Source organism: Sitophilus oryzae, unplaced genomic scaffold (genome assembly GCF_002938485.1).
Source record: "Sitophilus oryzae breed Bouriz unplaced genomic scaffold, Soryzae_2.0 scaffold_1559_pilon_pilon, whole genome shotgun sequence".
Classification (NCBI taxonomy): domain Eukaryota; kingdom Metazoa; phylum Arthropoda; class Insecta; order Coleoptera; family Curculionidae; genus Sitophilus; species Sitophilus oryzae.
The window spans coordinates 568,636-585,141 of NW_022146235.1; the positions used below are offsets into that span (position 1 = coordinate 568,636).

Here is a 16,506-nt window from a genome sequence, read left to right on the forward strand (position 1 = left end):
TACTGTTGAATAGAAATATGTAGGTAAATCGCGAATATCTGCGAGATCTGGGCTGAAAATTTAGGAAGATTTTAACTTCGAAAATATTTCTACAGCCAAAAGAAAAATAACATACATAGAGTTCCATATAGAAAATTGAGATATATAGGTAGCGTTTGAAATATTTCGATGTAGGCAGCGCAATAAAAAATCCTTGTATAAGATAATATTTCTTTTACATCAAAAATTTATTCTGCAACTCTTAGAGTTTTATAAAATGTAGCTAAGTATTACTAAAGTTAAATTCATCTCTTGTCTTTTTTTATATGACACAAAAACTAAATGGTTTTCCATATTTGGTTACGTTCCACTAATAAAGCAGTATTTCAAAATAGTCTGCATATAATATAGTGCAGAATTTTATGCTGAAAAAGACTCGATTCTCCACAAAAAAATTGAAGTTGCATATTGAAACTAAATTTTGAACTACATTATTATCTTCTGACACATTGAATATATTACGCTCAATAGTCGAATTCGGGCAATGCCCGAAAAAATATGCAAATCTAGTTTTGAGCAAGGAATATTTCCCAAACCCGAAAAACGAACTAATCAATGAATTAGCACCCTCCAAATAACCACGCTAACCAACTCGCCAAATAACTAAACCAATCCAACCAAAAATAATGAAACCAATGCAATCAAATCACACTATAAGCAAAGAAAAAATAATCGAATAAAATAATTAATTTTTCGGGTTTGGGAAATATTCCTTGCTCAAAACTAGATTTTTTCTCGGGCATTGCCCGAATTCGACTATTGAGCCTAATATATACAACAAAATATTTTTAGGACATAGTTTATACCGGGTGCGTCGCAAAAGTGGCTCACCCCTATAACTTTTTTATTTTTTCAGATAAAACAACGAGATTTGGTATGTTAGTATATGACATAAATTGGGATTGATTGACGTATTCAATTGTCTTAGATCACTTCCGGTTTCACCGGTTGATTTTTGAATGGCACCATCGGTATTTTTTTACTTTATTCGATAGAAAATGACACTCTGAATCGAATGACATATCATATGTCAATTTTTAACGTAGTCACTCAAAAACAAATTCTATTTTAAATTTCAATCTATAGTGCTATGGCTGTGTTAAAAACACTAATTTTTAATCAAGGAGCTTTGGAAAAATAGATTTGATCGACTAATGTTTTTAGTGTCTTGTCCTGGCCGGTTAAAAAATGCCAAAATCGTATTTTTAATCATATCTCAATTTTTCAAATGGAACAAGGGTGGCTCATTAGCATATTTGGAAAAAGCATTTTTTTATACGAATAATTTGATACCACACACTTGGTATTTTGGTCAAATTGTCATTATGAACCGCATGTTACAATTTATTTCAAATAAATCATATGTCAAAAGTTGACATATGATATGTCATTGGATTCAGAGTGTCATTTTCTATCGAATAAAGTAAAAAAAATACCGAGGGTGCCATTTAAAAATCAAAAGTTGTAGTCATTTCCGGTGAAACTGACGCGACAGAAAAGAATTGAATACGTCAATCAATCCAAATTTATGTCATATACTTACATACCAAATATCGTTGTTTGGTCTGAAAAAATAAAAAATGTATAGGGGTGAGCCACTTTTGAGACGCACCCGGTATAAACCATTTATCTAACTTTTTTTCATATCTGCCAAGACGACATTATTGGAATTTCTAGTACTAATCACAAGTCACTTTATAGATATACGGTTTGCATATCTACTAATGAAATTAAATTATTAACGTGTATATAGGGTGAGTCTTAAATAAGTGCAAATATTTTCATGGGTGGTATATTTCGACTCCAGCAACAGGTCTATGAGGCAAAAAAAGATGATTAAAATCGTGCATTTTCTTCAAAATTTTCATTTATACTTCAGAAAAACTTTTTCTAACTGCCATGTTCGAGCCCTGAAAATATTTTCACTTATTTAAGACTCACCCTGTATATTAGTTGAAAACCTCACATAATAAGCGAAGAACAAAAATACCCTTATAAGGAAATAAATTACTTTGAATTCAATGTGGCAGTAAAATATAGGAAATAATTTTAAAATAATTATTTTTTAATTTCTATTTAACAAAATACAATAATTACAGTTGAATCACAATTTAGTTTAAATCAATTAAAAATATCCATTAAAAGCTCTAATAACAAAAGTTAGAAATCTGCTGAATTTAAATTAAAAGGACTGAAGCGCGCTAACAGGTTTTCGAATGGGATTTCATCCATTAGTCTGGAAAAAATTAGAGACTTAATGCGGTAATGCAAGTAAACAAACAACTGAAAATAACAGATTTTATATTATTTCATTGGACGGTGGCGCAGTTTTATAGTTTACCGACAAATGATTTAAGACTCTACATGAAGAACCAGTGCTGCTAAAAACTTCCATATTAGATTTTCTATGTTAGAATCTTAGGTAATTATTTTTATTTTTGCTGCGATTTTTATTGTTGCGGGTAGATATTTTGCAATTAAATTATTTTATGATATCTTTTTTAGGTTTTAACTCAAATACTAAAATGGGCTAAATATCTAGGTATACAGATTGTTCGAATGCGTTGCCAAATATCAGGTGGTGGTTCTTCATCAAAAATATTGGTGAACGTTGGAAAATCAAAACAGAAATTCATCAAAAAATGTGGAAAAAATGGAACCTATAAACCTAGATCCGAAAATGTGTGGTGTTAAAATTAAAAATAAGTTTATCTTGTAATTATTTAAATACCTATAATCCACTTTTTTGAAATTTGTTACTGTTATTTTTAATAATTATTTATTTACTTACAGCCATTTTAATTTTTAATAATTATTTATTTGCTTACATCCATTTTAATTTTTAATAATTACTTACGCTCTTCTGCACTTCGTGCATTCGAGAATCTCATTACTTTATTGCTTATTTAGGTTTTGGTTGACCTTGTTATGGGTATGTTTACAATTTTTCTCCATTGCGTTTTATTGTGTGCTGCTTCCTCGCACTGATTCTGATGTTTTGGTTTATTGAGGTGTATTAGTGTTTTATTTTAATGCTTATCCCATTTAAGTTTTTATGAAAAATAACCTTGTACCTTTTGAGTTGTCTACCCGGTTTCCTCTTACCGTCTGCAAGCTCACCGCAAAGAGATTTTGGTAGGCGGTTTTCTTCTATCCTATATACATGACCATCTCATCTTAAGCGGGATTTGGTAATCATGACTTCAGCTATCTCGCATAGCTTTTTCAAGGACCGTATAGGTTTCATACATACCATTTGATTTTTTACAGTTGTCTATGCTGTCTCTGTTGCAGTAAGTGTGATAAAAGTCTTTTAATTATCAGAATGCTATACTGTTCTGAATTTCACAGTCGATATTGGCCGTTTCCGACATCAAGCTGCCGAGGTAATTGAATTCCGCTAACTAACTTTTCTTCCGATAGCCAGTAGTGAAATTCCCCGGTAGTTTCTTCCATCTGATGCACTTCCTTCGTTCTTTGTTCTTAAATATATATTCACTATGTTCGCGTTGCGAAAATCTTGAGATACCTCTCCGCTTTCCCATATGACATTGAAGAGAGTCTCAAGGTTATACATTCTTTATTTGCACACTTTTAGATTTGTATGTAGATTTAATTTTTATGGTATTGGCTTAATTTAGGCTTATCTAAATTAAAATTATTAACTTTAGTTGCGTTTAACAGGTCCACTTTCGAAAGGAATTGGGAAAAATGTACCCCACTACCATTTCTTACAATTTTATTTCCTATTAAAATCCAAAAATAAAACCGAGCCGTTGCAAGTCTTTGGACTTTATTAAAAAAAAACTAAAAAAATAAATTTCAATTCCATTTGCAACTTGAGTAAGCTATCTAAATACTTGATAACAAGTTACAATTTATAACATTGCTGTTCCCTGCTCTGTAGCAAATTTAAAAAATAATGGTATTTAAGGTAACTACAAAAAAAATGTTTCAATGATTTTTTTAAGGTTTTAAAACTGTATCATTACAACTATGAATTTCCAGAGCCATATCTTTATAGGAACTTTTTTATATTTTTTTTGATGAGGAACCACCATGAGCGTGAATTTTTCGAGCATCCTGTATATAGGGTGAGTCAAAATTAGACATAGTGCTTGTCTCCAGTATTTTAATTAAAACGAACTGTGAAATTTTAAGTCATTTATCACAACTACTCGTTAAATCACGAACCGACACTTTGAAAGCCGCGGATACGAGTCTATTAGCGAAATGATTGATATAACAGCGAGACATGACCTTCTTTATTATATATATACGGCACTTACTTGCTCCTTGTAGGAGGATCCAAGCAAATTTATCGATTTGAGGTCCGCCCCCTTCATTCCCTTTTTGTCCTTTGATCTCCTTTTTCTGAAGCATCTTCTTATGCAGCAAAAACATATTCCGAGGATGACAGCGCACACAGCTACGGGACAATATAAACAATTAGGCGAGTGGAAATATTTATATATAAGGCAAGAAATGTATATTTCCAGAGCGACGCTTTATTGTTATCTTTCCTTCAAATGGATACTGTATATTTTGCCTCTTTCATAAAATGGAAATTTTCCAGGTGAAATGTTTTCTGCCAATTAGACTTCAAACAGATGTACATTTTATGTAAAAAGTAGCACTTGTGTACAGGGTGAGTTTTCTACGATTTTCTCCATGGATATCAAATATTTTAATCAATGCGACAATGATTAGAATGGTCATTGACGGAAACAGTACTGGGAGAATTGTCAGGTCGGGGGCTTGCAACACCCTCAAAAAGAAAATTCCACTTCTCCAACTCCCAGCGGACATACCAAGAAATTATAACTTTAAGGAACACCTCACTATAGTATTGAGTAATAAAAAGAATTGGAAGGAAGAAACGTTTGCTCAGCTTGTAAAAGACTGTACCATAACATGGTATACTGATGCCAGCAGAGGCAGGGATTTGAGCCGAAAACTAAATACTCCGAACCAATGAGTACCTACCCCAGCATCCTTCAAGCAAAAATCTACGATATCGAAAGATGAGTACAATTTATCTTAGATAGGAACTATCGAAAACGGGAAATAGCCATCTTATCTGATATTCAAGCAGTACTAAACGATCAACTCAGTGGGTAAGCATCAATTAGAAGTTGGTCAAAGAATGCCTAAAAAAACTCAGCAAATTAGGCAAAGAAGATAAATTCCCACTCTGGGTACCTGCTCACCAAGGGTTAGAAGGTAATGAAAAAGCAAATGATCTAGCTAGAAAAGCAGCGAACACTCCACTAACTGGACCAGAACCGTTCTGCTTCCCAAGTGGAAACCAACTTAAAGCAGAACTGAAGAACCTGGAAAACTCCACCCGTAACCTGGAGTGGGTGTCCTACAACGGTTTAAGACACTCGAAAAAGTTTGTCAGAACTTACGACCGAGAAAAATCAAAGAAAAAAACAAATTTATTATTTCAGTCAAATAACTATCTACTCGGCGTTTTTTATTTTTTGTCAATAATGACACGTACCTATTGTCTATTACTATGTATACTACCTATTGTCTATTACTATGTCTACTACTTATTGTCTATTTACATTCTACATATCTGGAGAGATATTTCTTTTTTCACTCAGTAGTTTTATACAGGTACGGACGAAAAGTTATTACTCTTCAAAGCAGTTAAAACGCATGTAGGTGAGGCCCCTTTCATATAGAAGACATATTGACACCAAAATCAAATCAAAAAACAGTCAAAAAACTCACAGACACCTATTTTCATCCACATATTGATGTTACTTCAGAAATTATTTGGAAAAAATCTAAATCAAAAAGTAAACTTCTGCACCCTCTGACTATGAAAATAAGCATTTTAGGACATATACGAACTTTTTTACTTATTGTTATCTGCAGAATAAGCTGCCGAAGTTTCCGTAATACAATTCGAACCACCCTATATATTGAATGAAACTAGTACATCATAGTTGTTTATGCTGTGCTACATCCAAGAATAAATTTGAAAATATATTCCAACGTGTTTACAACTGCAAATATCAATAGGTACATCGTAATTTGACATATGTGCGTAGGTGTTGAATTGCTTCATGTCCATAAAATGTTTGTTTACTTCTGTACTCTATAAACTCTACAGACTCCTATTTCTAGCTGTCGATTTTTTATGGTTACTTTTTAATATGCAAATCTTGTAGGCAGTGGCCATGATTGAGGTATAGGCTTTGTGCCATGGAGGAATAAGAGAGGGGCGATGCTATTACACGTATTTCTGTAGGATAAAAACAGTCTCACTTCGTTGTTTGGGCGGGGCCAAAAGTGTACCCTTTGGACAGGACCTGATTATTAAATAAAACTTCAAATAACAAAAACAAATAATGATTAAAATTTGCCTTGAGCTAATGTAAACTCATTGTGTAATATTAATTGTGTGTATCGCAATGAGCAAATTACGTGGCATTACTACACCAAACTTAAAATAGGCATAAAAGTGACATAAAATACTAACTAATGTGCATTCGTTAATTCGGTCATTACGGACCTGCGCGCTATTTGTTACCTGTGAAATGTGACGCCGCACAGTGGGGCCGATTGCCATTTTTGCGGCCAGAACCTTATAAAACAGAAGTTGATTTTTCAAAAAGTTTTGATGACCATAGAATACAGAAAAGACCTAAATATTATATTATGCACAGAAAAAATTTTTGGATGCAGATCTGTAACCAGTGAAGGGCTGTAATGTCGAAGGTTTAGTTCTACCGTGTATAATAATTGCAATTTGTAGGGCCCGAATAATAAGTAAAATTTCTTGGTTAATTTTTAAATACAATTAATTTTTTGCATTTTTTATAAAAATACAATACTACTTGACTATTTCTAGCTATATTTTGAAAAAAAAAACTTTTTCACTGATGCATACTAAATTAATTAATAAATTAGTGTAATATAAAAAATTAAATATGCTATTTAACCTTGAGTTTTGTTGAGTGCCCAAAGTTGCCCAATTTATTGGCTGATGTTTTTTGAAAGATAGGACATTACCCTTCATGTATTTGTTACCATCTTGCGCAACTTTGCGCAACTTTAAAAAAAATATTTTTAAATGTAAGTATGTCCCTGGTACTTTGAGTAATAGATACTATAGGTCTTTATGATTTATTTAGATTAAGTTCGTGTGATTTTAATAAAATCTGATACTCATGAATCGCCTGTAATCAAGCAAATAGTTCGGGGGTCCAAGGGTCCAAGACCCTTCAGTCCCACCCCACTTCAAATCTACAAATTTTGTGGGTTTTAACTGAATTAATGCTTAGATCCAGGCTTAGATAATATACAATGTCCCCACTCCTTTTTTATCTTTTTAATGGAACAACATGGAGATTTGAAGTAAGGCAATATGTTTAAAAATATTACGTTTTAGTCTAAATATGACAGTTTAAAATTTCAAGATGGCGGCTTAACTTAAAATATCCGCACGTAAATTCGAACTATGATATGTACTAAAATAATGAACCGATTTTAAAAATTTAAGCATTGAAACAAATTATTTTTAACTAACCTAACCTAACACATTACATTACGCTAAATTTCAAATCTTTTAGTTGCTCCAATCCAAAAATAGAAGGAGAAAAAAAATTCCGGCGCCCAAAACCACCCTTCCCCCGAAATGGTTATTAAAATTTTTGGAACCCCCTCATTATCCGAAATTAATTTTTAGATGCTTGCCTGTAATAGGTACTCGAAAAATCTAGCCCATACTTTCTTGATTACGTGCCGACTACTCATTTTGAGACATGTGAGACCACGATTGAAAATAATTATTTTTTTACTTCTTCAAAACTAGAATCCAAAAACAATAATTATTTTTTTATCAAAGTTGTTGGTTACATACGGATAAAAAAATATATCAAACAGACCGAAAAACAGACAGACTGACACACAGACATGCCACAAGACAACAATATTCGAAATGGCTTGCAAAGCAAAAGTGTAAAAGTTTTGTCATCCGGGTATTTTTTCTCACATTATATTGATGAGCTAATATGCTGGGTATATACGTGAAGTATAATTTAATTAACTAAAACTTTGAAGATTGACTACCTAGAAATTCAATTAAGCAAAAACTGTTAAATTCTATATATTTTTGGTTGATTCATATATATCTTTGAAGGTTTTGGCCAACGATTCTTCAATCGGCCCTACCGTGCGCCGGTGAGTTTCTTCGAGTCGATACCTTTCCTGCTCCTACAACTGCGTACAGCACAGAACACTATGATTTTTAAGGTTTTTGTAATAGAAAACACTCAAATTATCGATGAAAAACATTAAATTTTGAGAAAAATGCACAAATTACAAAAAGTACCACAATCAAATATGGCGGGCGGCTCTTTTCGCAACAGCTGTGGCGCCTCCCCTCTCTTATTCTTCCGTTTTGCTTCTAAATCCATTTTTGCTTTTGCACAAATCGGTGTGATAAAGCTGAGAAATTGTAAAATGTTGTTCCGGAAGAGTTATATTGAGCGCTATTGTACCAACAACCACGCAATTTTGCTATCCTTTTCGTATTGACATTTTTTTTCAGCAATTTAATTATCATTTGAAATTGTCCCAACATAATGCGTTGCACAGTTCCTTTTCACTTAATTTTTGCTACTCGAAACAGCGTTACATCTGAGAATTTTAGAGTTTTATAGCACTCTCCAGCATTAGTAAAAACTAAAATACTCAAAATATATGACAAAGCCAGGATTTTAATATTATTTCAATGGGATCAACACGAACGATAACCGGGACTGCGTGAATTACATAGCCGGAAAGTTCTGATTTCTGCCATACCGTGGCTGTCGAAATTTTAAAACTCAACAGAAATGTGCTCCAAGCCTATAGGTAAAAAGTAAATATTGTGACATCTTCAGAAGGTCTAACTTGTATTATAATTTATTATTCCAGTTAAAAAAAAACTTTTTAGATGAGTTAACTACTGAAATTCATGCAATACCAATTAATGTATAATATCTGAATGTTCGTATACCCGGGGTTTCCCTTTAAAGTTAAGCTCTTTATAGCCAGCACCTATAATGGCAAAAGGAGTGATTGTGTGCTTTTGAAGTAATTCTTTTAAAGGTTTTTTACTCTGTAGTGACAGTCAAGTATTGTAGTAGGTACTGTGACAAAAATGATCTTTACTCAACGATAAATATTAAAATGTGATACTTTAACATCAGTAAAAAATATGACGTTAATTAAAATTAATAATAAGCATTTACCACAGAATGAAATCGAAATGATATTAACCTCGATATTAACATAGAAATACCTTTCGATTTTTAAGGCTTAGAAAAAATTCAACCATACTTTCATTTTTTTTAGTTCTCTATAGACGGTGTGGTTTCGCTATATTAGCATCATCAGCAGATGATTAAAGATTGTTATTAAACCATTTGCTGATGATAACAACATGGTTAGCGAAACGCACGTCGAGTTTAGAAGTAAAAGTGGTTTGGTGTATTGACGTAACTTTATATAGAATTATGAGTGGTAACTTTCATAGAAACTCGAAAGGCCGTAAATTCGTTAAAAAATAAGCATAGTAAAGATATTTATAACATTAGCATTCCACTAGTTAAAAAAGTAATAAATTTATTAATATATCCTCTAACTAAATTATTTAATTGATGTATAAGAGACGGTACGTATCCCAGTTGTTTAAAAATTTCCAAAATCGTACCAGTATTTAAAAAAGGTGATCCTGAAAGTGTGAATAATTATAGACCTATAGCTTTAATACCCACACTTTCAAAAATTTTTGAATATTTATTGAAACACCAGTTAACACATTACTTTGAATCTAATAACTTGTTCATAGAGAATCAGTTTGGGTTTCGTAAAGGAAAATCTACAACAATGGCTTGCATTCGTTTGATGGAAGATATAATTGAGGGTTTTGAGAGCGGTAACTATGTTGGTTCGGTCTTCTGTGACCTTACCAAGGCCTTTGATTGTGTTGATCACAACATACTATTACAGAAAATTTCATATTATGGAGTAAATAATTTGAGTTCGAAATTATTGGCTGATTATCTTGTAAACCGATCTCAACAAACATTAGCCAACGGTACGCTTTCTGATGTGAGTGTTGTAAAATATGGGGTTCCGCAAGGCTCAGTATTAGGACCCTTATTGTTTTTAATTTACATTAATGATTTACCCGTGGCTACACTTCAGAATAATATGATTTTGTCTGACGATGACACTACTATCTTATGTGCTCGGAAATCCCCTGAAGAAATTCAAACTGATTTTGAATCGATTTTGCTAAATGTTGGTGACAACGCATAATCGGTTTCAGGCAAACCGATTATGCCTGAATGACACTAAAACAGAAAGAGTTATTTTTTCTCTTAAAATAAAATATAAAATAGATTTCTGCAGTATCCGATTTCTGGGAATAAAATTTGACACAAAACTGAGTCTTGAAAGTCACGTAGACTATGTGGCAAGGAAGGTTTCCATAGGCATGTATGCATTTCGGCGATTAGCTAGGTGTGTGGAGAGTGATGTGTTAGGAGCTGCCTATCATGCTCTCATTCACTCGGTGCTTACTTATGGAATACTTGTTTGGGGTCACTCAGCTCATGCTGACAAACTGTTTGGACTGCAAAGAAAAGCATTGAGAATTTTGTCAAATTTAAGTTATCAAGCAGATACAAAAACGCCTACAAAAGAATGGGAATACTGACACTTCCATGTTGCTATATTCTCCAGTGTCTTGTGTTTGTGAAGGATAACCTAGAACTATATACTACGCATGATGAACAACACAATTATGCAACCAGAAATAGAATAAATATAAAGCCTGTTCATATGCGCCTCGGAAGATCTTGGAACTCCAGCCTTCATTATGCTCCTGCATGCTTTAATAAATTATCTCAAAATGTCAGAAATTTACCAAAACATCAATTTAAAACGACAATTAAAAGCTACCTTCTTGATATGGCTTATTTTAGTGTTACTGATTTTTTAGAAAGCAGTGAAGGGTTATAGCGTGGTTATAGGTCAAAACATTTACATTGTGTATTTATTGTTTTTTTGTGTACTTTAAGTTACTGTTTGATAATTGTGCTTATTTTATAATTTTGCATTTTACAAAATATGACTTTGTGTAGGGATACTTGTATCTATTAACATCCAATAAATGATTTGATTTGATTTTATATTGGGTGACTTAGTGTTTTATTCTGCATTTTGGAGCAAACAAATTTTTTATGAAGAATGTATCTGAAAATGTCAATAATAAAAAAGTTTTTCCACTTTAAAGACAATCCGGGGACATTTTGTACGTATTTTTTGTTAAAATTTGTATTACATTTATATATTTTGAACATTCCTTACCGATCAAGATTGTAACCAGCACCCACTCGTCCATGTTAGTTTCCTTCTGCAATTTGTCCATGGCTTCTTGGAAAACATTTTCTTTTGCTGTCGAATTCGTGGATTTGGTTTCTATAAACATAGACAAAACATGGCTTAAGTCAAAGCAAGAAAACAACAATGCGATAAGCGAATACTGAAATAAGGGATACCACTTTAAAACATATTTTTTTTCTGTTGCACAACACTCATGATCTACGTATCGATTGTTTGTGTGTTTATGCATCGTTTTATGTGTCTTGTGAAAATGGGTACGAAACAAACATATTTGGTTAGTGTCAATTTGAATTGGTAATTAGGGCTATTAAGAACAATCAAGTGTTATTTTTTATATAATTAATTACGTCTTGAGTACAAGGCTATATAATGTATAAATGTTTTTAATGTAAACAAAAAAAGTAAAATCGAATTAAAAAAACGTAAAAAAATAATTATATTGTCTACACAAGAATTTTAATTATACTTCTTATTAATTACTTATATCGATTGATACATTCTTGAAAACTTTGTTTTCACTTAATATTTTTTTACCAATTACTCTTAGATAAAATACAGAGGGGAAAAAGTACTTTTATTTTCTTCATCAAAATGCTTGTAAAAAATTTATATTCGATTTAAAAAACGCTAATAATAACGCTAAGTTTGTGGCAATACTGGGTAACGATCTGTGCCATACGGGGCTAAGAAAATCACTATAATAAACTTAAGACTGTACCAACCTTGATTTCATGCATATTTCCATCGATAGGTTTGTGGCTTTTGAATAACGGTCTAGGTAAAAAATCTAGCTCATTTGCCAGCTCCAGAATTAGAATTTAGAGTTGGTAACTCGAATTTTCATTGGAGGACACTGTCATATTTATTTCAAACCAATAATCAACGAGAATATTCGTAAAATATAACAAAATTACTGTAAATCTCTATAAATAATTATGAATTATTTGTAATTGAGCTGTAATTTCTGTGTTATTAATCCAGTAAATGATGGAGATAAACAATGAGGAAGATACATATATTTTATTTTTCGCCAGAAACTGTTCAATTTATTAGAATAAGTATGTGTAAATGCAAAAAAGCTTTTTTCTTGAAAGCAGTACCACAATTTTATAAAACGGGCCATTAAAATACTATGGATAACGCAAACGACGCCTCGCGAATTGAAACGATATTCTATTGGTCTGACGTCACCCGCCGTTCTCGTCGACCCGCGATGGCCAGAAGCAGCCAGACCATAGCCAGACGTGTTCCATTTATGTACGTATTTAGGTGGTGTACTAAGACATTTTTGTTGCTTCTAGCGTTGATTGAAGGAGCTTTTTATGCTTTTAGTGTGCAGTTATTATTTGTGCGTGTTGTGTGTTCTGAGAATTTTTTAAGTAATGGCAGATTCCGGTTTTGTAAAAGCACAATCAGATAACTTGCCAAAAGTCGATGCTTTTATGTTGGCTGCTCTTATAAATACAAATTCCCAATTTATTGGTGCTGAATTACGAGGCAAGAAAAACAGATAGGTATGTAACATTTATTCTTTGTAGTACTGAGGCATATTTAAGTGTAAGTAGGTACCTACTGTTACGAACTTTTATAGTTATAAATATTGATGTTATAAACTTACTTTTCAGATCACGTATGGAGATAATGCTGTAGGTTATGTAGAAGTGAAAAGAGACAAAAATATTTGTTTAGTACATGGAAAAATAACTCCAGAGCATAGTGTGAAAAAGAAAGTTTTTTAACATTGAAAATGTTTCTGTTATCCTATATAAGGGAGCCCAAATCGAATTAAAATGCTACATTTCCCACACCATGACGTCATATATACAAGGGTATAGGAAATCTCGGCGCAGCGGCGGCAGTCGGCCAGCGCCCGCAAAAACCATTACATCGCTAATTGTTTATTGATATATCTTTATTAGTTTAAAAGCAAAAAATATGGGGTTTGCTTTGATACCTTGTCAAGACATAAGCGAAACTTTTAAATTGTTTCTTTTTTCATTTAGGCCTTCGTTTTCGTTAAATGAAAGTTATATTAAAAAATCTATTTTAAACCAAATTTTCGCATGATTGAAATGATTATTCATGTTTAAAGTTTTTTTTTGGTCATAAGCGCTAATGGAAATGTTTTTTCGTAAATAATTATAAAAAATTACTCCCTACGAAGACTTTATTGTGTAATGGATCAAAAAATAAGTATTTGTTTTCTCTATACGGTGGTATTAATATATCGATTTTTGATGATAGTGCCCTTTTACCCGGTCTAATTTTGTACTACTTTCGGAATAAGGTAAGTCCCCATATCATGTACTGTACTTCCATCCCTGAAAAATTCAGCTTGTGACACCGAAGTGAGAGGTAACGTCAAAATAAGCTTTAATCTACCTACATCATAGGTAGGTGTAGGTACTCTAGGTATATTCTACCTAGACAGTAGCTGAAATAGCTGACAGTAGTAATTAATTTGTTATCCGATAAGTAGTTGTCATTATATAAGTTTAATCATCTTATACCTCCTATAACGGTAGGTTTTGGATTTTTCCTGATTGGTTTTAGGAAATTCGTCCTCTTAGAGTAAAATTATCTCGGAACAGTTTGTTGTATGAAAATTCCTTACTATTTGGTCTAGAAGAATGAAATCCTACAAAAAGAATTAGAAGAAATTTTGAAATTCATCAACCAAATGGGTAAAAGTTAGTAAAAGTTTATATAAAACTTGGTGACCTCTGGAATATACACATAAAAATTGGCACAAAGGTAAAGCGAATTTATGAAATTTATACCCTTAGGGAGTAGAATAGGGAATGAAAGTTTGCTGTACGAAAATGCAATACTATAACATTATAAACCAGACAGTATAAAATTTTATACAAGGGTTTATTTAGTGACATCATAACGAAATATAGCTTCCTCAATTATCCTTCAAAGAATAAAAAATAACCTATAAAGAGAGTATTAGTGCTCTTAATAAATAAAAAAGTTGAAAAATAAAAACATCTATGCTCACTAGCTCTCTATAAAGAAGTAAAAAATCATTTAATCAATGCATGAACGATTCGAGGTGTAACGCGAACGTAGTCGCGAGAAAAAGCGAATAATTTATTAAATTATTTTATTTAACTCATTAATTTTCATTGAAAAGGAATTTTTGTAATTCGCCACTATATTAGTTAAAAACGAATTAAGAAACTCATATCAAATTTAAGTTTTGCGATTTTGACTTATACTTTTTACAAAATCTGAACACATTTTAAAAGAAAAAAAGTTTCTGATAATATTTGTGTAGATTGACTACAAGTTGTATAACATAAATTTCTACGACCGGTCTACCTAGTGGTCTGCAGCATCGCCTTGTGGTGCAAACGTGGGCCTGTTAATCTGTGACGTGACGCACAACAGCCAAGAAAAACAGAAGCGTGGCTAAGAATTTAGTAATTTAAAAAAAGTCTTTAGATACAGTAGTAGGTATTAAAAGTTTTGTGTTTAAATGGGGTTTGCCTTTAACAGTTAAAAATATATCGTAAAGTGTAACTTTCTGTAAGAATTCTTTATCTGATCATTGATCATGATCTGTCATCATGTTAACCTGATGTTTTGTATGTTATTTTGTTTTTTCGAGGTTTTTTTGCTTGCTTGTTTTACGGATAGGTGCGATCGCATAATTATTATTGATAATGTTTTATTTAATGTTAACATTACTACTTTTTCAGTGAATCTTTAAATCTGTTGTTTTTTGTTAAGTTCGTTATTTAAACATATGTATGTAATACACTCATATTAACACTAATCATATTTTTACGTTTTTATTCATCATTTTCAATGCCCCCCCGGTTGCATCTCTGTAAAGGACTGTGAATTTTTTTATATATTGACACCCCCCTTGCCCTTGTTATTTTTAAAGACTGTTTTTTTACGAAATTATAGGAAATAAATTGAATTTTTTTATCAGTAATGAACGTATTATACAAGGTGTTCCATAAGCAAACGCCAAAATTAAGTTACTTTTTTTAAGTGAAACACCCTATATATTTTTGGATTCTTCGGAAATTTCTAGATATTCTAGATATATTTCATGAATAATATCCTATACCTATCTTCAAATGTTTACGAAATATTGACAGTTGAAAAGCGGCCACTTTACTTTGACATTTTGACAAGCTCTATAATCTAAGTCAAGAGAGATCGAGGATAAAGGTTTACACATTTCTACTCTAGTTTTTCATAAGCTATCTAATAACAGTAACTTTAACTTTTGTAAGTCCCGCTTAAATTCGAAGTTGTATCATTCGGTAGCTTATGAAAAACTAGGATAGGAATATGTAAACCATTTTTCCCGATCTCATTTGGTTCAGATTTTAGAGCTTGTCAAAGTGTTAAAATGACCGCTTTTCAACTGTCAATATTTCGTAAACAGTTGAAGATAGGTATAGGAAATTATACACGAAAAATACCTACAATTTTCTGGAACAACTTTTTTGAGCCACCCTATATAACTAGAATTATTTTTAAAAGGGAGTATTTGAAAAACCATGCAACTTTTTTTGTGGGTTTCAAATTTCATATACCTATGTAAGACAATATACATAAATATATGAACTTACATCTTACATCAAAATGATCTTCACAACAATAAATCGGAGAAATAGAGGATCTCTTCTCATGGCCTTGCACCATTTTTTTCTGTTTTCGCTCATCCATTACTATTTATAAATACACTAATTATTAATTATGTATTAATTAACACAAATAACTAAAATTTTGACTCGGATTCAACAGCGTTTAAAAGCAAACTGTGTAAAATAAACACGCATCTGGCTTCACTCAACCAGAAGAACGGCGGGTGACGTCACAGCGGCAAGGCGCGGTAAAGAGCGTTTGCCCGGCCATTTAAATTAACAATATTTAATTATTTTATATTAGAGGCATTTCTTAACTGATATCAACGATTTTTCTTTGTTCAATTTGTAATTATATGAACTATTTTTAACATTTATTTAAAAACATGCATTTTCCTCATTGTGATTGATTAAAATTTTATTTTAAGTTGAAACTTTT

The 16,506-nt window shown here is 32.0% G+C and overlaps 1 protein-coding gene across 4 annotated transcripts in view; it reads right to left on the reverse strand.

The window, feature by feature from the left end:
* Nucleotides 1–16,506, reverse strand: part of LOC115879032 (synaptotagmin 1-like) — a 99,200-nt gene that overhangs the window by 38,284 nt on the left and 44,410 nt on the right. For all 4 annotated transcript variants that reach the window (XM_030895663.1, XM_030895665.1, XM_030895664.1 and 1 more), the window contains exons 3-4: nt 11,419–11,529; nt 4,329–4,468 (exon numbers count right to left, since the gene is read on the reverse strand). In XM_030895663.1, the coding sequence (XP_030751523.1) occupies nt 4,329–4,468; nt 11,419–11,529 (251 nt within the window). The remainder of the gene's footprint in view (nt 1–4,328; nt 4,469–11,418; nt 11,530–16,506) is intronic.